This window comes from Monodon monoceros, unplaced genomic scaffold, assembly GCF_005190385.1.
Source record: "Monodon monoceros isolate NGI ecotype Baffin Bay Population unplaced genomic scaffold, NGI_Narwhal_1 Super_Scaffold_18, whole genome shotgun sequence".
Classification (NCBI taxonomy): Eukaryota; Metazoa; Chordata; class Mammalia; order Artiodactyla; family Monodontidae; genus Monodon; species Monodon monoceros.
The window spans coordinates 51693564-51719455 of record NW_021703774.1 but is presented as its reverse complement, the minus strand read 5'-3'; the positions used below and the strand labels follow the sequence as shown (position 1 = coordinate 51719455).

At 44.7% G+C, this 25892-nt stretch overlaps 1 protein-coding gene across 16 annotated transcripts in view; it reads left to right on the top strand.

Annotated features, from left to right (window-relative positions):
- PAPPA2 (pappalysin 2) overlaps nt 1-25892 on the top strand; it is a 556585-nt gene that overhangs the window by 257912 nt on the left and 272781 nt on the right. For 15 of the 16 annotated variants that reach the window (XM_029227419.1, XM_029227421.1, XM_029227422.1 and 12 more), the window contains one exon: nt 18236-20089. In XM_029227419.1, coding sequence (XP_029083252.1) covers nt 19174-20089 — 916 coding nt within the window. In that variant the 5' untranslated portion in view covers nt 18236-19173. Of the gene's footprint in view, nt 1-12705; nt 12821-18235; nt 20090-25892 lie in introns of those variants that run through there. The other variant, XM_029227425.1, reaches the window with a different exon arrangement.

The following is a 25892-nucleotide window of genomic DNA, read 5'->3' as shown; positions in this document are numbered from 1 at the left end:
GGATAAAATAGTTCTTGCTTTTTGGATTTTTATGAGGAATCAATGAGAAAATGCACATATAATGTGCCTGCATAGTGCCTGAGACAGAGTAAGTGCTGCCTGTTGTTATGTGAAAGAGGAGGCAGGAAGCCCCAAGGACTCATTTCATCTAGTGCTTTTGATTTTGAAGGTCTCCCGACAAGCGCTTTCCTAGGACCTAGTACCGTTAAGTCTCTGTGGGAACATATAAGGTTAGAATCTAAGTTGATGGAAGAAGGGCTCGTCACTAATTAAACTAATTAACAATTCATCATAGCAGCCTGTGGGGTTATACTGTCATGGGTATCTCCACTCACAAGAAAAATAATAGCATCATTAGCAACAACCTGTCAGGAAAACAAGGCAAAAAGTTTTGAAGCAGCAGCCACCTGCTCGTTTTGTCTAATACTTTCTTTTCTTTCTCTGAAAAGAAGAGCAGGTTGTGAGAAAGATGTTTTGCTTGTGGCAGCTACGTAGGGCATGCGTGGACCTTTTTGTGCTCCTCTGAAAAGTTATAATAATAACAACAGTAACATTAATAATAATAGTGGATCAGTTATCTATTGCCACAATGATGCTACATAACAAACAATATCGTAACAAACAAAACCTCAATGGCACACAATGATATAGATTTATGTAGCTCAGGAGTTTGTGGGGTTTAGTTGATTTGACTTGGTTGATCTCTGCTAGACTGGTTCGTGCTTCTGAGGTTAGCTGCAGGTTGACTGAGTGCTCTGCTCATCTGGGTTAGATTTGCCTACCTGTGTGGGGTTGGCTAGTACTGGCTGATCTAGAATGGCCTCAGCCAGGATGACTGGGATCACTCACTCCACTTCATAGTTCTTGTCCTCCAGCAGGTCAGCGCCTGCCTGTTCTCAAGGCCATAGCAGAGCAGCGAGAGCAAATACATCCAAACATGCAAATCATCCTCTGCTTGATCGCATTCACTAACAACCCACCAGCCAAGCCTGGAGCCAGTGTGTAAGGGTACTACAAAGTCCAAACAGGAAGGAGTTAAGAAACTGGGGGCATTGAACAGTTGCAACAATGGTTATTAATACTATCAGATGTTGCATACGTACAGTCTACATTAACACTGCTAAACTCTGTTCATATATTATCTCATTTAATCTGCCTCTAACCCTGTGAAGGAGGTACAATTACCATCCTGATTTTGTAGATGAGGAACAAGAGGCATAGGGAAGGCACAGATTTAGTATTTAGTAGAGCTAGGCTCAGACCTCACTTATCTAACTCCAGAGCCCATTCATTTAACTTCTATACCACACTGCTTCCACTCATGCCCATGTTATTTTCCTGGAGATTTTTTTAAAGGGATCTTTCTTTATAGATTCCTCTAGATCTGGTTGAAAATGAGGGGAAAGCATGTTGTAGAATTAATTTTTATAGTCTGATAGCTCCTTTGCTTTGAGTACACTTGGTACAGATTCAATTCTGTTCCTCAGTGGTGACTCAGTGGGTGCCCACTGTCCCCTCCCTCCAAGGCAGTGGGCAAGACTCAGGTGTTAGAAAGTGAAGAGATCCGAATGTTGCCATCCATGCTGTACCATCTTACATCTCTGAGTCCACCTCTTGTAATTATTCTCTTGGGACTTGAGTTATTCTCATGTCATTTCATCTAGCATATACTTTAAGTGGTTCTCTAAATACAGGAGGTTCTCAATTAATTCTGTACTCTGACTTATTTTAAATTTTTGCATATCTGCCTAGTACATCAGATATTGACATATAAAACTAGAAAACACCTTGTACCTTGTCCAGGCACCAAGTTCTGTGTCCCCATTCTTCTTCGCTCAGTACTTAAGGAGCCATATCTTTTGTTTTTTTTGTTTTTTGGGGTTTTTTTTGCAGTACACAGGCCTCTCACTGTTGTGGCCTCTCCCGTTGCAGAGCACAGGCTCCGGACGCGCAGGCCCAGCGGCCATGGCTCACGGGCCCAGCCGCTCTGCGGCACGTGGGATCTTCCCGGACCGGGGCACGAACCCGCGTCCTCTGCATCGGCAGGCGGGCTCTCAACCGCTGCGCCACCAGGGAAGCCCGAAGCTCAGGTTCTTGATGTCTCATTGTAGAAAGAATTCAGTGAGAGACAAAGCGATAGGTAAGAAATGGATTTATTTAGAGAGAAACATACTCCACAGACAGAGTATGGGCCATCTCAGAAGGCGAGAGTGGCCTTGGGAGAAACACACGCCACAGACAGAGTGTGGGCCACCTCAGAAGGTGAGAAAGGCCTCTTTTTTTTTTGTGGGGTTTTTTTTGCTGTAAAAAGAGAGAAGATGGTCATTTAAAGGCAGAGGAGGTATGGTGTGTGTGAGTGTGTGTGAGTGTGTGTGTGTGTGTGTGTGTGTGCGCACGCGTATGTATGATGCATGTAGCTTCTTCCCTTGACATAGTTAATCAACGAATAAAATTATAATTTAGGAAATATTTAAGTATGGCACTTTCGCAAGTGTGGGAGGGACAACCCTTCAATTTCCCTGGAAAGTACCTCCTGGGAAGCCTTGATTAGGGGCTGTCTTTGGTTTTTGTCCACCTTATGCATCTGAAAGCCTGGTCAACACAAACAGAATAAGCAGCCTTGTCCTAGGACCAACCATCTTCGGTTGTTAATGCTGTGACCTCTGGGACCCTGGCCCTGCTACTTAGACCTGTAGTGTGACCTTGATCTTAATGCCTTTTCACCTCTTGGCTACCTGGACGTCTGCTGATTCTCTCACCTCTACCCATCCTCATGTTTCATGGATTCCTTCTTCCTACTTGTGTCCCATGTCCTGAGTCCAACCATTCAGCCCAGCCCTCTGTACTTCTTTCTTTTCTCTGAGGAAGGCTCTTGCATCAGCTCTGCTTATTCTTCAACTCAACACAGTGACTCAAAGTGCTATGGCCTTGTTTTGATCTCATTATTGCTCGCCCTTACATCCTAACCTTTTACTCTACTCACACACACTCCCAGGGGACAGGATTCCTCTTCCAAATCCTTCCTTCCTCCTTTCCCACTCACTCCCCATAGATCCAGGACAAACCCTAGGACAATCAGTCTTCCCTTGTCGGGAACATGTGTTAGATATCAGAGTGAACCAAGCACTTTGCAGTCATCCTTTTATTTAATCCACACAACAACCTATGCAGCAAGTACTATTATTTTTTCCACTTTATAAAAGTGGAAATCAAGACACAGAGGTGAGGACATTTATCTAAGGTCACACTGGTAGTGAATGATGACGCTAGGCTTCAGAACCACATCTGATTAACTCCAGAGCCTGTGCTTTAGTCCACTATGTTCTCTTCCAAATTTCTTCCTCAAGCCAAACCAAGCTGTTCTCCACTCCTTTTTGGATCAATCTTGCTTTTCTTCAGTCCCTTCCCTTATCCCCCCCTCCCCCCAGCCCATGCTGGTCCAAGTTCCTTAAGCAGAATTCACACTCATGCAACCTCTTTTCAAAATCCCTTTACTTATCATTAGACAGTATTTCACAAATTCAAGCCACTTATATATCCTGCTGCCAGCTCTTCATTCATGGGTCTTTGAAAGGCAGACTGATAAAAGAGGCCAGCCAAGATTCTGGTTCTGAAAGTCTTAAAGTCTGTTTTTGCTTGGCCTCACAGGTTTAAAAATTTTGGTTAAAGTTATGGCTGTTTACATAGCCTTTACAGATTATCCCTCAGATTCTTTTTTTTTTTAAACTGGAAAATTATTTATTTAAAATTTTTTTTATTCTTTTAACATCTTTATTGGAGTATAATTGCTTTACAATAGTGTGTTAGTTTCTGCTGTATGACAAAGTGAATCAGCTATGTGTATACATATATCCCCATATACCCTCCCTCTTGCATCTCCCTCCCACCCTCCCTATCCCACCCCTCTAGGTGGTCACAAACCACCGAGCTGATCTCCCTGTGCTCTGCGGCTGCTTCCCACTAGCTATTTATTTTACATTTGGCAGTGTATATATGTCCATGCTACTCTCTCACTTAGTCCCAGCTTACCGTTCCCCCTCCCCATATCCTCAAGTCCATTCTCTGCGTCTGTGTGTTTATTCCCGTCTTGCCCCTAGGTTCATCAGAACCTTTTTTTTTTTTTTTTTCAAGATTCCATATATATGTGTTAGCGTACAGTATTTGTTTTTCTCTTTCTGACTTACTTCACTCTGTATGACAGACTCTAGGTCCATCCCTCAGATTCTTGAAGAGACTACAGTCATCTCTGAATCCTTTTTCTTTCACCTAAATCGTAATGGCTTGCCGGGTCCTGAGGATCACATGGTAATGAATGAAATTGGGATTTGAGTTTAATAGGTGTTAAATAAAGGCCTTTCATTTCCCTGCTGGATAAGCCCTTCACCCAACCCTTTCAGTTCAAATGCCTGTGTGCTGGTCTGACCAGACAGACAAGAGCCATTCTGATAGCAGAGCTAGAGGGCTCAAGAGTTTTGCCAGTTTTCTTATCTGGCTGCCTGGGTTGGTACGCAGTGCAGGGCATGAGCTGGGGTTGGCTGGACTGCACTGGGCACAGCCAAGGAGGAGGTGGCCAGAGGCAGGTGGAAGGCAATCGGAGGGAAGTACAGGCTCAGGTCATGGTGGCCTCACTGCAGGAGCCACAGATGCTGCCACCCTCAGCAAGGCGGATCCCTCGCACACGGCCTCTAGTTCTGCTCAGCTCTGCAGACACTTACCCTGGCCCCTAGTTTGCTGTCCAGGCCCTGTCCTAGGTTGTAGGGACACAGGGCTGAATAAGAAAAGGTCCATGAACTTAAGTAGCTCATAGTGTGGGGCAGAGGGAAGACATAGCAGGAGAGAGGACTGTCTGGGTGCTGCTTCTGATTCTAGCTGAGTACTGTGTGGGTTTTTCCTCACAAGTTGTATGGTGTGTGTTGAGCAGGTGCATAGGAAACTTGTTCACTGGGAAGTGAGAGCTGCTGTTCCAGTAAAACGCTCTTTCCTGTGGGCCAATAGAGATTTCTTGAGACACCTGATCTCCTACCCTTCATTCCACTGTGACTCCACGTAGGTCCTGCTCCATTCTCAGGAGAACTCATGTCAGGCAGGAAGTCAGAGAACATTCTGGTTTTGGCCATGCTTCAAATAATTTTTCCAGCTTTACTGAAGTACAATTGACAAATAAAAATTATATACACTTAGGGTGTACAGTGTGATAATTTAGTATACACATACATTGCAAAATGATTTAAAAATCAGGTTAACACATCTATCACCTCACATGTACCATTTTTTTTTAGGGAGAAGGGGATGAGAATGCTTACCATCTACTCTCTGGGTAACTTCAAGTCTGTAATACAGTATTATTAATTATAGCCAACATGCTGTACATTAGATCCCTAGAAATTATTCATCTTTTTTTGTATCCTTGGACCAACATCTTCCTGTTTCCCCCACCCCCAACCCCTGGCAACCACTGTTCTACTCTCTGGTTCTATGAATTAAACTTTTTTAGATTCCATATATAAGTTGAGATCATACAGTATTTATCTTTCTCTGTCTGACTTCTTTCACTTAGTTCCTTCCTTCCTTCCTTCCTTTCTTTCTTTCTCATTTTCTTTTGTCCATTCATCCATCAATGGACACTTAGGTTGTTTCCATATCTTGGGCTATTGTGGATAATGCTGCAATGAACATGAGAGCGCAGGTACCTCTTTGAGATACTCATTGCGTATCATTTGGATATATACCCAGAAGTGGGACTGCTGGATCATATGATCAGTCTATTTTTAATTTTTTGAGGAACCTCCATACTATTTTCCATAATTGCAGTACCAATTTATATTCCTACTAACAGTGTACAAATTTCCCTTTTCTCCACATCCTCACCAACACTTGTTATCTCTTGTCTTTTTGATAAAAGCCATCCTAACAGGTATGAGGTATATCTCATTGTGCTTTTGATTTGCATTTGCCAGATAATTAGTGATGTTGAGCACCTTTTCATATGCCTATTGGTCACTTTATATCTTCTTTGGAAAAATGTCTATTCAGGCCCTTTACTAAATTTTCTTTTTCTTTTTCTTTTTTTGTTTTTTGCGGTACGCGGGGCCTCTCACTGTTGTGGCCTCTCCCGTTATGGAGCGCAGGCTCAGTGGCCATGACTCACGGGCCCAGCCGCTCCGTGGCATGTGGAATCTTCCTGGACTGGGGCACGAACCCGCGTCCCCTGCATCGGCAGGCGGACTCTCAACCACTGCGCCACCAGGGAAGCCCCCGTTTACTAAATTATTTATTTATTTATTTATATTTTTTTGCGGTACATGGGCCTCTCACTGTTGTGGCCTCTCCCGTTGCGGAGCACAGGCTCTGGACGCGCAGGCTCAGCGGCCATGGCTCACGGGCCTAGCCGCTCCGCGGCATGTGGGATCTTCCCGGACCGGGGCACGAACCCGTGTCCCCTGCATCGGCAGGCGGACTCTCAACCACTGTGCCACCAGGGAAGCCCCCCTTTACTAAATTTTTGAGTGTTTTTATTTTTGTGCAATTATTGAGTTGTGTGTGTTCCTTGTACATTTTGGATATTAACCCCTTATCAGATATACAGTTTGCAAATATTTTCTCTCATTGTGTAGGTTGTCTTCATTTTGTTGATTGTTTCTTTCCTTCTATGTGGCCATGAGGGAAGGACTGGACTTCTTTCAGACCTTTCTTTCAGGTCTGGACTTGGCTGAGCCTAACACTGGGAGGAGAATAAGGAACAGGTAGCCTTTTGCTATTCAAATAACATTACTTTTTCATTGTACCTTTGAGAGCTGTGGGTACTGTTTCAACCTCTGTATGTCCTTTCTGGTCTTAGTCTGCTGGGAAGGGCTCCAGGCTCTTCAACAGGAAGATGAGGAAAGGGAGGGACCAGTTGTTTCTTTCTAAGAATTTCTTCTCCCTGCCAATCAAAATTTCTCATAGTTCCTCAATTGAGCTTGTCTTTTTTTGTTTTTTTTTTTTTTCCCCCCAGACAACTGGGGCACCATCCTAGATTGCCTTCCAGGGTCACTGGGAAGAGAGACATAAACATGGGTAAACTATAGGACTTAGCAATACATGCTATCTTGGAGGCTTGAATAAAGTGCTACTGGGGCATCTTGTACATGCCATTCTCTCTTGAAATGCCTTCTACCTGGAAAACTCCTAGTCTTCATTTAAGACCCTGTTCAAAAATTGCCCCTTCTGTGAAATTCCCTGGATTAGTGCTTGAAGAGTTAGTTGCTTTATCCTTGGGGCCTGGTAGCACTTCATTCAGACTTCTGAGATAGCACTTACAGCCATGTCTTACAATGTATTCGTGTTCTGGACTTTTCCTCTAACAAGCCTGTGAAGCAATCTAGGGCAGTGCTTGTATGTTACTGTCAGTGTATCCCCAGAATCTAATATGATGGATGGCACCTAGAAGGTGCTCAACTTATGTTTCCTGGAAGATTAGGTAAGGCCATCATGACTTAACTGTTTCTTCACTGGACCTAGTTCAGAGGGCAAGATAAGGCCAAAATATTGAGTTAAAATGAGGCTCTTAACCATATAGCCAGGTAAATTGACCTACTCAATTCAGGCCAAGGAAAGTGAGAACTCAAACCCTCCCCCAGTAGAGTGTATGTGTAGCATTATGTGGAAAACACTTTTCCAGTGATAACCAGCATCTCTACTAGGGCTTCTGAGATCTTACAGCTTTAGTCCAAGAGCTGCTCAGAGCCGTGATGGCCATGGCCTCTGTAACAAACATTTTCCAGTGATAATTTGAGGTATATTATATGACATTGGTAGCCAAGGACCAGAATCTATGATTTGAATTTTGAGATTCATAATCCCAGACATTGTTTTCTATTAATTTGTTATTTATTTATATATTTATCCTGTTTCTGATTATTTATTTAAACACTAACATTCTAATTCAATTGGGTTATGTCCTTCAATAATACTTTTTTATTTATTTTTCTTTCTATTTCAAAACTGAGGTAACATTGATTTATAACATTATGTAAGTCTCATGTTTACAACATTGTATTTCTACTTCTCTATACCCTACAATTGCTTACCAAAATGTATTTTCCATCCATCACCATACAATTGATTCCCTTTACTCATTTCACCCTCCTCCCAGCCCCTTCCCCTCTGGTAACCACTACTCTGTTCTCTGTACCTATGTGCTTATTTTTCTTTGGTTTGGTTTGTTGTTTCATTTTGTTTGTGTTTGTTTGTTTATTAGTTTTTTATATTCCACATGTGAAATATATGTGAGTGAAATCATATGGTGTCTTTATCTGTCTGACTTATTTCATTTAGCATAATACCCTCAGGGTCTTTGTTTATTTATTTTCAAGTAGAGGGAGCTTAATGGAACTGAGTAAACTGCTACTTGAGCACGGAGAATCTCACTGGATGATATTTAGAAAGATGATCATTTGATAGAATGTGTGCTATACATCTTTGTGTGTATATACGATACACACAGTTCAAACCACTATTGAGGAGTATATACTTCAGCTTTATCACCAAATACCATAAAAATTGCAGTTAGAAACCTCCACATGACTTCCTCCCCTTTGAATCTTGGCAGTATGTCAAGTGCAAATACATATACAAGGTTCAATTAGATTTGTCTGCATCATATTTTGGCCTTGGTTTAGATGACTGGTTCTCAATGGGGGAAGTGCTGCCCCCTAGGGACATTTTGGAAAACAGTGAGAGTGGTTTTGGTGTCACAATGATTGGAGGTTATTTGTGGCATTCAGTGGGTGGGTGCCAGGGACGTTAGACATCCCTGTAGTACATGGATAGTCCCACTAGATGAATCCTCTTGCATCCTGCTTGACTCTTGAATGCTTGGCCAAACATTCATGTAGCTGAAAAACCCATTTATAATGATCCAAGTCTAGGAGCTGATTCTATTTTAAATATAAATGCTGAACCACAAAAGTATTTTTCGTATACTTCAGATATACTCCCTAAAAATGCAACTTCTATGTTTTTGAAGGAAGATTGTCTTTTGATTTGTTTTCACATTTTACCAAGAGTTGCTTCCCATTTGAGAAAGTCATGGCAATGCTGCTTACAGTATTTGAGTCACCCATACACACACCTCTACTGGTCTGCGTTTGGAGCTATTGTAGTCATGCCGACTCTACGAATATATACTACTTTACTTTGATAGCACTGAATTCAAAATGCCAGTATAAAGGAAATACCTGTAATGTTTGTTGAATATTTTCTTATTTCTCTTAAATCCAAACTTATTTATGAGAAGTAGGTTCAAGCATTTGATTGCTTCATTTTACTTGATCTTTTTTTTCTTTTTTTTACTTCATTCTTTTAATGTAGTTGTGTCAGAAATATTTATATGTTAAAATTCATTTTATTCAGTGTAAGTTATTTTCTGTTTTAATATTATAGACAGGACATTAACCTTTTTTGAAATTATGTAAGGTAGGTCATACTATATTTGAATTTTCAGTACAAAATATTTGCTATCAAAATGGGACTTACGGGACCGACAGGATTGAGAACGACAGATTTAGATAAACAAAAGAGCAATTGGGACACAGGAAAGGCTTACCTTTTGAGTACAGTGAGAAGTGGCATCAAAATGGATCATTGGGAGTGATAGAAAGTTTAAAATAAGAAACTTGTAGGGTAGAACAGTTCAAGGAGTTGGCTTCTTCAATAGTACTCATGTTTATTTAGTACTTACTCTGTGTCAGACACATTGTTGAGAAATGCTCCTTATTACGGCCTCTCACTGATGGCACGGGTGTGCTCTTGTCCTCAGTGGTGGCCCTGAATCTTGCCCCAGACCACATAGGCCATGGGGGCAGAGCCCAGATTAGAATTCATGTTTGTCATCCACAGAGCCTACCCTCTTAACTTTACCACATTAGTAGAAAAGAAACTTGAACTCTTCTGCAGAAAAGGAACTTGAGCTTTTCTTGCCACCTACTGGAAAGGGTCTCTGTTGAATGAGTTGAAGGGCATCTGACAAGCTTACGGGCTCAGACAGCTTTGGTTTGTGTTTCTGCCTCCAGCTGTGGCTGTGATCTACGGAAAAGCTGTGCTGGGCTGGGGTTTAAGAAGAGTACATTTCCTTTCCTATACACAGGCCTGCTCCCTTTCCTGAACGCATCTGGGGGGGGCATGTCCATTTTGAAATATTTACACATGTACCACATTTCAGCAATTAACTGACATGAATACTACTCAGTATTTAGAATCTAGGGTAAAGCTTCGAGTTCTATATCAGAGCTGACCTTAACACAGGAAGTATATATTTTATGATGGTTAATAGACCATCGACTAATAGCTGTTATTAGTATTAAATGTTTGTATTAGTTATAATAAATAGACAACCCAACATTTATCCATCTTGCATGATACTTCCCAGATGGAGTTAATGAGTTGGTGAAGTGACTGGTTTTTCACTTATGGCTGGTTGGTTAAAAGTCCCTTAGATTTCAGTGGGAATGTAATGGATCAGGGAGGCAAGAGCAGTGAGAAGAGAAGTCTTGGGGATGTGTGAAAGGTACCTTAGCTTTGGCAGAGGTGCAGCCTGTATCTGGGTGCTGCTATCAGCAGGGCCACATTTCTCGGAGGCTTTGGACCTTCAACCTGGAGAGACTTAAGGAAGAGACCTAAAAAAACCTTTCCTGTACTCCAGAGAAACCACTGGGGTGTCCTGATCAGGAAAAGTCTGGTTTTGGTGTGCTGGGAGTCCAGTCATCATCAGTATGTATTTATGTCCTCCATGAAGAGGCAGTGTAGTAAGGAAATTAAGAACAAGGCCTCTGGAGATAGGTAGTTCTTTTCATGGTGGTTAAGCTCAAATAAGTTGCTTGAACTCTCTATGCCTTAGTTTTCTCACCAAAAAAATGGGGATCACAGTGGAGCTATCTCATAGGTTAGTTGTTGGATTAAATGAGGTGATTTATGTACATTGCTTCGTAGATTTACATGGACTAGTACATGTTACATTGAGCACGTAGTAGGTACTCAGTAGAGGTACCACTACTATTCTTCATTCAAAAATAGGGTTAATAGAAGTAACCACTCACAGAACTGTTGTGAAGATTGCATCAACTAATCTATCTAAAGTGACCAGAACAGTGCCTGCCATATTGTAACTAATAAATATTAGTTATTATTATTAATATTGTTATTGTTACCACTGTGGGAGGATAGCAAACTTGAAGAGTCTAGCACGGTATCAAATTTAAAAATAGAGTCACAGTGACCTAAATGGGAAGGAAATCTAAAAAGAGTGGGTATATGTATACATATAACTGATTGACTTTACTGTATAGCAGAAACGAACACAACATTGTAAAGCAACTATACTCCAATAAAAGTTTTTTAAAAATTAACAAAATAAAAATAGAGTCACAAATGTAGAGAAAAAATTTATGGTTACCAAGGGGGGAAGGAGAGATGGGATGAATTGGGAGATTGGGATTGACATATATACACTGCTATGTATAAAATAGATAACTAATGAGAACCTACTATATAGCACAGGGAACTCTACTCAGTGCTTTGTGGTGACCTAAATGGGAAGGAAATCTAAAAAAGAGTGAATACATGTATACGTATACGTATAACTGATTCACTTTGCTGCACAGCAGAAACTAACACAACATTGTAAAGCAACTCTACTCCAATAAAAATTAATAAAAAAAAGAAAAAAGTCATTCCCATTTAAGTATTTTCATACTAATACCATGTGTTCTGATATTTGATTTTCTAAATACATGGCAATGGCTCATATGTATAAACATCTGTATGGATTAGAGCTTGAAAACTCCCCACATGCTACCCCTCTTTTTGCCTATCATTGTTACAGTGGAGTTACATTTGAATATATGGCTTTCTTTAAGGACTAAAATAAATGTCCTGTGTGTCCGTTGCTAATATACACTTGAGTCTCTGGGATATTTACGGGAAGTAGGCAATGGCTTTTTTTTTTTTTTTTTTTTTTTTTTTTTTAATAACTGAGCAAACAAAATCTCAGAATAAGTGTGGGGTTGAAAAATTAGAGAATATTAAGTGTGACCTGGAAGGGAACTTAGAGTCTTCTATTCCAAGCTCTCATTTTACAGATGGCTCAGAGAAGTTCAACAACTTGTCCAAGGTCAGATGGCTATTGAATTGCAGATCAGGGGCCTCATCGTTCACCAGTGCCCATCTGAGGGTTACTTATTTGATTTGCTAGGATGCTCTGGGTTGATGGAGCTGGGACCAGAAGCTGGCTCTGCTCCATTCAGTCTGGTTCCATAGGGTCATCTCAGGGGGTAGGCAAGAAGGTCAGTGGAGAGTTTAGGCACAGAGTGGCCCCAACCTATGACCAAATTGTGTCATGCTCTCCTTTGGTCTTTGGATACCTGCAGGATGTAGACAGAAGAGTCCTGTATTCAGAATCAAAAGACCCTGACCCTACCCTTGGCTCTGTTTTTCTGCCCCAGGTTCACTGAGGTATAATTTACATAACAGTAACCTTTTTCAGTTCACAGTTCTTTGAGTTTTGAAAAATGCATACAGTCATGCATTGTCACAACAATCAAGGTAGAGAACAGTCCCATCACCCCAAAATCGCTTTGTGCTTTTTGTATTCAACTTTCCCCTCCCCCCGACGCCCAGCTTCTGGCAACCACTGATCTATTCTGTCTCTATAGTTTTGCCTTTTCTAGAATGTCATATAAATGGAATCATACCAGATGTAGCCTTTCGAGTCTGGCTTCTTCCATTTAGCACAATGCATTTGAGATGTGTCCTGGCTGCATTCTTAGTGTCTGCAGGTCATTCGGTAAGTTGCTTAACTTTTAGCCTCAGTGTCCTCATCTGTAAAATGGGCATAACACTTGCCTTGCACTTGTGTCGTTGTGGTTAGGAAGAAAGAATGCACACCAATGTGCATTGGGTCAAAGGAAAAGTAAGTATACACGTGTAATGGTTATTCTTGTTATGAGGTTGCCTTTTGAAGAGGCTCCAGGTGCAAAGGCAATACTAACTGAAGCAAAACCCCTGCAGAGCCTTTGTTCCTCTGATGAGCAGGGCAGGGTCTAGCATCACTGTTAACCCTCCCCCAGCCAAAAGGTTCCACAAGCTGGTTCCAAGGATCGAAATATTGTGGAAAACATCCAGACAGGGACTAACACCAGGCGAAATAGCTCTCTGGCTTGTTGCCTCCAACAGGCAATTCTGGAGGAGTTGGGAAGGCTAACCTGTAGATGAACTACTCTGATCTGTTTGGATGAAGGAGCTTTGCAAAACACTACCACTAACATGGATAATAATTTATAATAGTAATAATGTTGTAGAAAAAAATATGATTATCTACCATAAGGAGCACCAAACAGTTTGACAAAAAGATAGGGCCTCTCTTGGCTTAAAATGCACAGGGTCGAGGGGAGGACTTCCCTGGTGGTCCAGTGGTTAAGACTTTGCCTTCCAGTGCAGGGGGTGTGGGTTCAATCCCTGGTCAGGGAGCTAAGATCCCACAGGCCTTGGGGCCAAAAAAACCAAAACATAAAACAGAAGCAATATTGTAACAAATTCAATAAAGACTCTTAAAAAAATGGTCCACATCCCCCCCCCAAATCTTAAAAATAAAAATGCACAGTTGGGGAGCATGGAATCCAGATTTGCATTTCCTTCTGTGTGTGATTCTGAGTTACAGAACACATATGACCAATATACATTCCCTGGGCATTTTTGCCTGAATGTGGAACGGAAAGGCAGTCTTCGATACTGCCCTCCCATCCAATTGGCACGTGGGTGGCACACAGCAAGACAGGTGCATACCAGAGGAGAGGAAAGCTGACTGGGATTCAGGAGCCCTGGGTGCCCTGTCTGTCCGTGCCGTTAATTGTGACTTCACCCTTGTTCCTCACCCATGGAAAAAGGGGCTGTGATAAGTCACCCCAAAGGGATCTCAAGTAACCCCCATGAATGATAGAGCAGCTGACCCCCAGCTCTGTGTACCAAAGCAGGAGGGGCGGGCAGAAAGCAACAACCCTGAGCCTTTGAGTGAAATCCTTCAGAGCTCACTCTTTCCAGCACTAGCTGAATAAGATTCCAATAAACATACTGCTGAAATGTTTGTTTCCGGGTGTCATTTTAGACTTCAAGTAGCTAAAACAGATCCGGCTCCTATATATAGATACTGCATTTGGTTGTGTTCTGGAAGGCTTTTATTACTACGCTCCCTGGCCGGCTCCCAGCTGAGCTTTTCCCTCAAGGGATCAGATTTTGGAATCAGAAAGTCAGAAAGGATCAGTGACCATATTAAGGGGTCTCTCTCCCTCCCTCTTTCCCCACTGTAGCTCTCTACTGCAGGTGGACGCCAGCGTGGACTGGCTTCTCCCTTTGCTCAAAGACTCTTAATAATAATGATGACAATGCTGATGGAAACTGACCAGCCCCACTATGGCAGCAAATACAAGCAAAACAGCCCTGAGGTCCTGGGCTTAAAGGAAACATAGTATAATTTGAGTTGAAGTGAAGTGCATATTGTCACAAACAGCTCAATCTTTAGATAAGAGGACGCAGGACTCTCTGAGGATAGAAGCAAAGAAAGGGGCTATTAAGGGTGGGGTTTTATTTGGAGGGTGAGTAGGTGGGTTCTGAATTTTACTCCTGAATTCTCCAGGGGAAGATAATGCTGGGAACAAAAAGATGCATGAAGGAAGGTGGAGGTGGGGATTGGAGGAAGAGATGTGGGCAGGGAAGGAGGAAGGGATAGGGGTTTACTTAAAGAAACAAGGTTGCACCCTGGCAATCTAATTTTTTTCACTGTGTCCGATCACTAAGAGTGAATCCCTTCACTGTGTGCCCTTTGTTTTCTGTGTGTAAAACCAAGCCTCTTCCCCATTTTATAGTGTGTCCCTTCACCTGCCTCTCTGACTCCTTTATGTTTAACCATCATGGATCTAACTGCCTTCCTGGTCTCCATATTTTATGTGCCTCACCACCCCTTTCTCTTTTTCTCTTCCTCTCTGTCTCATTCTTCCCTCCTGTCTTCCCTGCTTTTCTTTTTCAGTCCTTTCTCCTCCCAGACTCTTGTCTTTTCCCTTCGTCCCCCTCCCCCTTCCATTTCTCCCCTTTCCTCTTCCATCCCTCCCCTTCCCCCTCCCTCCTATCCCCCTTTCCTTCTTTCCTCCCTCCTCCCCCTTCCCCTCCTCCTCTTTTCCCCTCGCCCCCTTCTGTCCTTCTCCCCTTCTCTCCTCTCTCCACGTCCCCAACTCCCCATCCCCTCTCCCTCTCCCTTCTCTTCCCTCCTTCCCCTTTCCTTCCCTCTCCCTCTCGGTCCTTGTTTATCTGTAAGCTCCAATTTCTTGCCTTATAGATTTACCTGCAGAACAAGACACCGCTCCTCTTGCAAAAACTGTTTAAGAAATCCATATCCTCTCCCTTCATTCCTTGGGTATTTCAGAAATGATATTCCTCCCCCAACTACCCCCGTCAAAATAAAATAAATTCAGCCAGCTCCTGCTGTGTGTCCTTAAATCCATTCCCTCTAGCTTCGCTGGTTTGAAAGCCTGTACCCTAGAAGGGGCCTCCTGCATTTGCTGGCAACCCTGCTCGAGTCTGATCGCCACAGATAGTGCTTTGGAGTGAAAAAAAAGGGGGAAAAACCCTCTCGTTGGAGATTTCAAAACAGATTCTACCAGTTTTCAAATCTGTGCACTTGTGGAGTGGCAGGGTTTGGGGAAGAGGCGTAGGAGACTTGGGGTGTGGGTGTTTGTCATAAACAAATAAGCCACAGAATTTATACATATATATAAATGTGCGTTTCCTTTGGCATGTTTGGTGTCTTTCTCCCTGGCATCCAGGGTGGGTGGTGTGCAAGTCTGACTTCTCTCACCCTTTGGCTGGGGTCTGGTGTGTGACCGTGTGCGATGGAATTGAGGAGGGGGTTGCTGGGTTTTTGATGATTCACTTGACAGATTATTTGAATCCAGCCCACCTTTCCGCACATGTCAAACAGATGGGATCATTGTTAAAGCCTTGGGAGAGCCGTGGCTGAGCGGTGGGTAAGGCAGGGAGGGGAAGAGAGGAGGGGGACCGAGGGGAGAGGGGGCACCTTCCAGTAGCTTTGTGTTTTCACAGGTTGGAACTGACAGGAGCCCTTCTTCCCCGTGGGGGGTATTTTGGGGGCATGGGGCTGATGAGGGGTGGGATGGAAAGGAGAGAGAGAGGTGGGGTGTTGGTGGGCAGGGTTATGATGTCACAGCAAAAGTTACAACAGGAGGAAAACACAGAAATGGTTCAACATTTTTTTTTAAACTTTGGACTGCCAAGAGCTGAAGGAGAGTGGTGAGCAAAGGAATGAAGGGGAGAAGAGAGAAACTAAACTGGAAGCTTGAGTTTCGTGTAGCTTCTTGAAACCTTATGAATGGATTACTAGCAGCTGAGAGCCAGGAGAGACCTATAGGGGATGCAAGATCATTCACATACTAAAAGGGGGAGAAAAGCACGGCGGAACTCTTCTTCCTTGCTGTGTTATCCCTCCTTCCTGAAATGAATGGTATGAAACCTTTTTCTAAGGGTCCTGGGGGTGGCATGAGGGAGGGGGGAGTTTACTTCTTTTCTTACCTGGGTATCTTCCCTTCATTTAAATGAAGGTCCCTCTCCTTCCTTCCCTCCTTTCTTTCCTGGTTTCTCTCTCTCTGTCTCTATCTCCTCTGCTTTTCTGTCTTTCTCTGTAATCTCCCCCTACCTTCTACCAAAGCCCCAATTTCTGTTGAGCTGCTTCGGGGTGAGGGGGAGGGAAAAGGGCTGAGTCAGAAAAGTGAAGGGAGACAGGGAGATGATAAGAGGAAAAAGGACAGTCTAGGATTGAGGGATTTCTGTGTAGTGGTATCCACGTGCCTGAATTGATATCTTCTTTGGGGACTTGCTTTGAGGCTTCAGTGGATGCTGCTTAGGGAAACAGGGCATGCCAGGGATGGGGTGCTTAGGGTACAGCATTCTTAAAGCACATAAGTCAGTTATTAGCTAGAGGAGAGGAGTTTAGAAGACGATGGGGAGACCCAAGGCAAAAGAGGCAGTGTGATCTGACTCCAAAATATGTGGGCTGCATGTTTTATATGTGGGCAACACAAGCAGTGATTTTAGAACTGTAAGTGATTTTTCTTACTATGGAATGAAGGACCCGGTATATTTCTCTACCTGTTTTGTACTCACCTGTGGTCAAACATCCTTACCTGTGTTGAGAATTCAGAATCATGCTCTGTGTGTGTGTGTGTGTGTGTGTGTGTGTGTGTGTCTATACACGCACTTGTGTTTAGGCGGTAGGACTCTTTGAGATAGCTTACATCTAGGCAAACATTATTATGGAGGTTAAAATCACATTATTTACTTCCACATTCTATCCATTCATTTCAAATCAATTTAAAAAATAGCTGCTTGGGTCTAGCTGTTTATTTTTGTAATTTACTTATTTTGAGCATCTCTCTTGTTTATTTGCTCACTCAGCATATGGTGACTTTTAGTAACTTCAGAGTGAGAAACTTGAGCGAGAATAAGAAGACCTGTATCGCACAAATCCACGGCATTTCCATTGAATGCTTCTTGCAGCAGGATAATTGATTTCTCCTTTCCCCCAATGTCTCATATAAAGTGAATTTGGGGTATTGTTCTTTTAAATCCCAAATGATTGAAATAAGAAGAAATACAGGAGGTGTGTGGCAAAACAAAAGAAAGATGCAAGTGGTCCCTAAAAGCCTGGTGTGGATTTATCAGGCAGTAAGCAGGTCTGTTCACAACACATGTGTGAGAGAGAGAGAGAGAGAGAGAGAGAGAGAGTGTGTGTGTGTGTGTGTGTCTGTGTGTGTGTGTGTGGAGAGAGAGAGAGAGAGAGAGAGAATACACACAGAAAAGAGCGCTCCGAAACAGTATTGATTGTTGGCTATTGATTGTGTAGGCTGCAGCTGCTGGGAGAGAAAGCAAGAAATGTTTACTGGGGAAACCAAGAGTGGCGTCTGTCCCCTGTGCCTCAGTGAGGTGGGGAGGTTTTCAGGAGGGAGGAGGGGACAGGGAGTAGGTGGAGAGATGCACCGAACTTATTAGCTTTGACATCATCATTGTCTTTAAATGAAACAAACAAGAAGAGAATTACAGGCAGAGAGAAAGGGAGAGAGGGGAGCAGGAGGGACCGGAGAGAACAGGTCCCCTGAAGGCTATGCTCTTCTTCTCGCTCTCTTTTCCATCTTCCCAGGGACCCACAAGACTCACAGAAGGTGAAGTCAAGGGCTCTCAGACTCATAAGGTTACTAGGACACCAGACTGGCACCCCAAAGGAGAACTTTACGGAGACTTACAACACAGCAACAAGTTAGAAGGGGATAAACAAACAAACAAACAAACAAAAATCCTTTAACACTCACCAACCCCAAGCACGGAGCTGAGGGAAGCATTCTGACCTGCACAGGCAGACTGGAGGCTGGATGGAGAGCTGGCTGAGGAGGACATCTGGAGAGTGAAGGTTAAGTACCAGCTGGGATTTTTGTGCCCCCAGAATCTTTTTGGCTTTTTAGATAATAAGCATCAAATTCTGTGTGTCTGTATACCAGTTTTTCTAGCAGTTTATTGGAAGGTGGATGTATTTGAGGTTAAAGACTACAAAGAGAAGGTAACTCCTAGGGAAGGAAGAAGGAGAGAGAAAAGAAAATTAGAAGCTAAGATTCTTTGGAATGACTTCAGGTAGTGAGCGGTATGTGTTTGTGAGTGAGTGTGTATTTGACGGGCTTTGGCTTATGCCCATGTGTCCCTCTTCTAGTATCAGCGAGGGGAGGGGCTGTTGAAGAAAGAAAAAGAGAGAAACCTGAGCTCTCTGGAAGAAATTCATAGGAACCCAGAGAAACGAACTTCATTCTGCAAGGACTAAACTAGAGCGAGGAGAGAGAGGTCAAGGGAGAAGGGTGAGGGAAACACATACGGTGGGTGAGGTACAGAGGCCACGCTGGCCCAGCACCCAGCGCAGGTAGCCAGAAGAGGTTCTCTTTTGGGGCTGCCTGAAAAAGTTTGGTCCGTGAACAAAACAGTTTGCCCGGTGACTGTGAATCTACTGCTAGCTGTCTCTTTCTCTTCTCTCCATCACCCTGGTGTGGTACCCAGAAGTTGACTTCTGGTTCTGTATAAAGAGCCAGCGGAGGTATGATGTGCTTAAAGATTCTGAGAATAAGCCTGGTGATTCTGGCTGGGTGGGCGCTCAGTACTGTCAGCTCTGAGCTGGGCTGGACACGCAAGAGATCCTTGGCTCAAAGAGGACACCTGAATCAGGTGCTGTTGGAAGGAGAACGCTGTTGGCTGGGGGCCAAGGTTAGAAGACCCAGAGCTGCCCCTCAGCATCACCTCTTTGGGGTCTACCCCAGCAGACCTGGGAACTACCTGAGGCCGTACCCTGCGAGGGATCAAGGAACGTACCATGCAGGGCGCAGTAAGCCAGACGCCGAGGGAATGGCTGTGAGATCTGTTCCCCCAGACCTGACTGGAAGTGCAGGAGTGACAAGTGAGGCTGAGCGGCCAGCTGCCCTGTGGGTAGGGGATGGTCCTGTTGGGCAGTCGGAGCTACTGGGAGATGATGACACTTATCTTGGCGATCAAGGATCCAAGGAGCCTCTAGGTGAGGCTGGGACTCAAGAACACGGAGCCTTGGCTGCCGCCAAGATCACCACCTTCCCACGCCAGAAGGAACCCGGACCAGAGACCCAAAGGAAGGGCCGGACCAAGACCAGGCGGCGGCGCCAGGTGGCGAAGGGGCAGGCAGGAGGTGTGCAGGGAGACCCCAGTGTTGTTCCCCGGCACTTCCAAGCTTGGTCTAAGCATCCCCTTATGCATGGGGTCAGAACCAGCTCTTCGGAGGGCGGCATCCAGAATGGTGGAGGGGACCCCGACTGGGAAGCAGAGACCTTTAGCCCCCAAGGAGGATTGCCTGTTTTGTACTTCTCTGGGAGGCGGGAGCAGCTGTTGCTGCGTCCAGAAGTGCTGGCTGACATTCCCCGGGAGGCGTTCACAGTGGAAGCCTGGGTGAAACCGGAGGGAGGACAGAACAGTCCAGCCATCATTGCAGGTAATAACCCACTCCTGGGCTTTCCGTAGTCCGTGGGGGTAGGGTTGGCTTCCTTTTTTGATGAGGTTAGACTTTGGGGGCAAGGAGGGGAAAGGGACAGAGCAGGAGGGCTGGCTGAGCAGAGAGGGGGAAGGGCCTGTATTCATCTACGCAGCAGGATTCCAGACATCATCTACCTTAACGACTCTGTAACCACAAGAGCATTTGTGCCTTGTATTGATCTCATGTGGTTCTATACATTGTGCTGGCACTTAGGAGACCTCCAGCTCACTCTCTTATCCCTCTTTAAAGGGGAAGATCTCTGGTTCTTTGTCAGTGGGGAAGAGGTGTCACACTCCATTTCTCATAGTCCAGTATGAGATACCCAGGCAACTTTGAAACTACATGAAAGTGTAAAGACCTGGGCAGCGAGTCAAGCCTGGGCTGGGCTAGGCGGCAAGAGAACAAGGCTGCCAGGTACACAGCCAATGGGTCCTGGTTGGTTTCCTTTTCTCTGAGCAGCCCTGGGATGTAGCAGAAAGCTACTACCTTGTCCAGGTCCTTGAGTCCCCTTTGCTTTGTCCTAAAAATCACGAGTGAGTCCAGCCTAGGAAGAGCAAGGTCTACGGGAAAAGGTGGGCACTCACAAGCCAGGACCCTGGCTTCTTGCCCTGGCCGTTGTAAAAGGGACCTAAAATGCACCTTGTATAACTCTATGGTGTTAATCAGGGGCAGTGTTTGGGAACACTGCCCACATTTATTTTACTCTATACCCAGATCTTGGCTTTCATGGGAAGTCACCCAGAAAGACAAAGAAAAGAGTGGGGTTAGGAATGTCTCCTTTGCCTTACTTCGATGGTGGGGGGATTGGTTTCAGGCAAGGGGTGGTTGGGGGTTAGATGTGATACTTCATCATTCAGTTTCCCATTATCCCTCTGGAGCCCCCCCACCCCGTGACAGAACCTCACACAAGGCTAGGCACCTAGTAGAACCATTGAAATCTTATTAATCTGGATTGTCTGCAACACCGCTTGATGTTTGCCAGTCCTATGACATCGAGGGGGTGACAGAAGGAAATGAGAGGTATGCCAGAGGCAGACTGGGAATGGAACTCCAGAACCCCTCAAAGGCTTGACAGCTCCCCGTATTAAAAACTTCTCAGGTTACTGGATGCCTGCAAATAAGTTTCAGACTAGAGAAAGAAATCTGGAAGGAGGGAGCCTCTTGCAATGGGGTGTTGCTGGAACATCCCTTCCGGACACGCTGTCTCCCCCTCTTTGGCTGTGATTTCTCTTTTGGAAGCTGGGATTCCCAGACACTGAGCGCTCTAGAGTCTTGTGGTTATGCGTGATTTTATTTTGGGGTGGGAGAGGGTGAAGGGAGGGGATAGAGAAGGGGCTGGGCTATAAGATAGGTGGGGGCAGAGAAAGAGTAGAAGGAAATCCTTATTCTGGGGCCAAATGGAAGAAATAATGAGATGATTATCTGATCGGAGTTGGCAGCTTCACAGTTTTTCCCAGATGACATCTTCTTGCTGCCTAATCTCACTTCCTAGTACCCATCTGCCAGGGAAACTGTGTGCTTGCAGTCTAGACCGGGGCCTACCACTCTGCTTACCCCTCCTCTGGCAGTAGCGGCATAGGGACCTGGGATCAGTTCCCTGGCTCAGAAGAATCAGAGAAGGATGCAGCAGGAATATAGGAGGGAGGCTCTAAGAGACCAGTGCTTTGAGTTGTTAAAACCCAAAACCTGACGGAACAGATTCTGGACAGTGGATCTTTCCATCCCTTTCATGTCCTTCTGTCTCATGCTCTGCAGCGGGAAGAACAGGGTCAGGATTTGATTCCAATTACAGCCTTCCTTGATGCACCTCCTCCCTCGCCACCCCCCACCGCAAGCCCGTACATCTTCCTCCTGTGCCCACCTCCACCCTGCCACAGCACACACTCAGATCCTTCTCCAAAGTGCCCATCTGAATCCTCATAACCTCCCTAAGCGTGTAAAATTAGGCAGAACTCTTTCGCAGACAGTCTAGCTTCGGAGGTTTCTTTCTCTTCAAATCAAAGTGTTCCTGGAGGTGTGCTGGTATTTCCCCTATAGGTCCACACCAGGAAGGTGGAAGGGCAGGGAATACGCAGGTCTATCTCCTCTCCACCTCCCACCCTGTATCTCTGTTCAGATTTGTGCACATCAGAAAATATTCAGGAGAGATTTAGGGTAAAAGTCTGGGAGAGATGGGGGCTGGGAACAAGGCTTTCATTCTTTAGGATTCTAGCAACCGGGTTCCCAAGGACGTAGGCATCCTTGTCTACTCATTGTGCTCAGCTCCGTACACTTCCTCTGGGGGCCCCAGGGCTGAGAACCATGAAGGGCCAAGGCTAGTCCCCACCCCCACCGCCCTCCTCCCGGAATAAAGGCCTCCGATTCGCTAACTTACTCACTCCTACCAACAGATCAGCCCAAATTCCCTCTCCGACCCTAGCACTGGTCCTTTTATTTGGTCACTGCCCGCTCCTGGGCTGGTTGGCCTTCAGCTGTGCAGAATGACCACAACTGAATTGTGTTCCTGAGAGCTAAATACAATTCAACCATGGAAGTTCTGCTGCTCCACTGAGGATAACCCAAGATGCTGCAAAACTTGACTCCCATACTCTTTTCCAACAGCTCTCAAACCTCAGATTCTACCTACTTAACATAGACCCAGTTTCCCGGTCCTCCATCTACCAAACCTGGGGCATTTTCTCCTTGGCAGATATATTAAGTGATTCAGCTGCACCAGCCCTTGTAGAGGAACCCCCCTGAGATGGGAGACCTCAGGGAATACTTCCCACACAGGGCACTAGGTGGCAGCGTTGCTTCGTGCACAGGAGAGTAGGCGGTGCCTTGGTGGGAGGTATTTAATCATCCCCTCCCAGAGCATTGTTGGTAGGCATCCCTTAGGGTCAGCTTCATACAAGTCTTTCTGCAGGGCCTACGTGAAAGGGCTAAAGTGGCATTCTTTGGGTTGTGACTAACTGGCACTTGTAAAATCTGGTAAAGAAAACAAAATCAACTAGAGTTACCTCCCTCCCCCCACCCCTAACTCCCACGTGCTTCCAAAATAGGAAGTTGGATTCTGGATGGATTGTTGGAATACTTTCATTTAGAGCCAAGGACAGTGCAGGCCTCACAGGCTTTCACTGCTAAGATTCTGGTCCCTGGAGGGGGAGTGATGGTGCTGGGCCCCCTGCAAGTTAGACCTTCTGAAGTTGCCAATCTCCTGTAGTTCTGACGTGAGGCAAGAGGGCCTAGGAAAAGACTGTGTGTGGCTGCTCCAGTGTAGGGGCCTCCATCAAAGTAACTACTCAGGGGCGTGGCAATTCAGGGATTTGTGGCCACCAAGGAGTAGCCTGAGGTCAGGATCCCATTTGGAGAGGCTGTTGGAACTCAGCAGTGGACTTAAGCCAAATTCTGTTCCATCCTCGTGTGAAATCTTTAAGCTCCAGCACCCAACCCTGAAACCATCCTGTTTCTGTCCTTCTCAACTTCCTTTCCTCTCCTTCAACCCCAGCATACACAGAAGAGGACCTTTTAATAGGTTCCTCCTCACCCCTAATTGATTTCAAATGTTCCCTGAAGTTGCCCAGCTGAGTAACCACCTGCAGCTCCAAGAGACAGGAGACTGAGTCAGTAAGTCCATGGCAGAACTGGAGCCCGAGCCCACGTTTCTTCACTCAACAAATATTTATTGAGTGCCTTGCCATGCAAAGCAGGGCAAGGCTCTGTGGGGAATACAAAGATGTCTAAGAAACTGTCCCTGACTTGAAGATGAGTTTTCCTTTTCTGAGGATCCAAGTTTCAGAGGACATTCCAGGGCAGAATTTGGGAGTCAGACAGACCTGGAATCAGACCCCATCTGACACTTGATCAGTGCTGCCACCTGTGGCAATCCATTAAACTTTTCTGAGCTTTGGTGTCCTCAGATTGAGAAATGAGACAATGTCTTGCAGAGTTGTTACAATGTTTAATTGAATCATGTATGTAAAGTGCCCAACACAGGCTTGACCGTGGAATTTATTTACGAAGTGGTATTAACAGCGGGAGGTGATCATTGCTAAGAGCAGTGTGTTAACCAATGCATCTTTGGTGTTAACCCACCAACCTGCAGTCCTTCCTCAGTTAGGATATTAATTTCTTAGGAATTTAGTGTTCTAATCTGTAAAATAGGAATGACGGTAGATAGGGTTTTTGGCAAGATGGTCTCAAGATGATTGAGAACACTGTAGAATCAGTGGCTTGAAAGGACTCTGTGTTTTTTAAAAATCATTTTATTTTTAGCGTGGGCAATACTATTTAATACATTGGACAATGGTCCAAGGCTTTTTCTGGGATCATACACTCTTCTGAGAATATGATGGAATCTATGCTCACTTTCCAGAAATATGTCCGTGTCATGTAGTTCACATAACTTTCAGAGCTCTCTGGATTTCCTGGTAGCTAGCATCTGCTGACCTTGTTTAAGGCATATTGATAGCTTTTTTGTTTTGAATGATGCCTGAGAAATGAGATTTCACAGGACGATGTAACAACCCCTTCTCCCAGTAAGGGGGTGGCGTCCTCAGGGTGAGGAGTTTTGTTGATGTGGGGTGTGGAGCTTCACAGATTCACACACAGAAGTATCCACATAGATATAAAGAGAATTTAAAAGGAAGGCTATGTGTGTCCAAAGCTGAAGCCTGTTTTTGTAAATAAAGTTTTATTAGAACCCAGCCACCCCCATTTGATTGTGTGTTCTCTGTGGCTGCTCCCACTTTGAATGGCAGAGTTGAGTAGTTGCAACAGAGAATGTATGGCCTGCAAAGCCTAAAATATTTACTGTGAGGCCCTTTGTAGAGTTTGCCAAATCCTGCTCTAGAGCATTACTTCTCAAACTTAAATATGCATAGAGATCACCTGGTATTTTTCTCAAAATGTCCTTGCTGCTATGGGAATACACCTTGCAGCGGATGCAATGAGAATGCCAACTCTGGGACATTTCCTTGCCCAAGGACAGAGGTGCTGTGCTCTGAATCTGTCACTGCATTTCCACTGAGGCCACATGCCTTGGTGTGGCAGGGATAAGGAAAACCAGTTCCTGAGAGATTCAGATCTCCTCTGATAGTTGTCTCTGCCTTGAGGACTCGTGGTGGCCTTGCAGATCATTCTTTAGACTGTATAGCAGTTTACAATGCTTCCACTCCATCTTCTCTCTTTCCTTCCTTCAGGTCAGACCTGTACCATGAACTGATGGCTCTCCCAGTCTTTTCAGGCCCCCTCCCTGTTTTCTCTCCTAGTTGTCTCTCCTAACAAAATCCTTGTATGTTGAACCCCATCTTGGCATCTGCTTCTTGCACTAACACAACTAACTAACACAAATGCAGATCCCGTTTCAGCAGGTCTGGGGGAACGTTTCTAACAGGCTCCTAGGTGCTGCTGCTGCTAGTATGTGGACCGTGATTTAAGCAGCAAGACTTAAGACTTAAGTAGACTCATGAATCTAGAGCAGGGTAGGCACGCTTTTTCTGTGAAGGCACAGTAGTAAAAAATTTAGGCTTTGCAGGCCACATAGTCGCTGTTACAACTGTTCTGTCGTTAGAGCATGCAAGCAGCCGTAGACAATATGTAAATGAATGAGCATGGCTGTGTTTTAGTAAAACTTTATTTTCAAAGACAGGTGGCAGTCCCAGTTTTGCCTGTGGGCCATAGTTTGCCAGCACCTGGTATTCAGGACGCTTCCTGCATGCCATGCTTCTTCCATAGCCCTCTTTTTCTTTGCTTCCTAGTCCTACCCTGTCCAGGATAATAC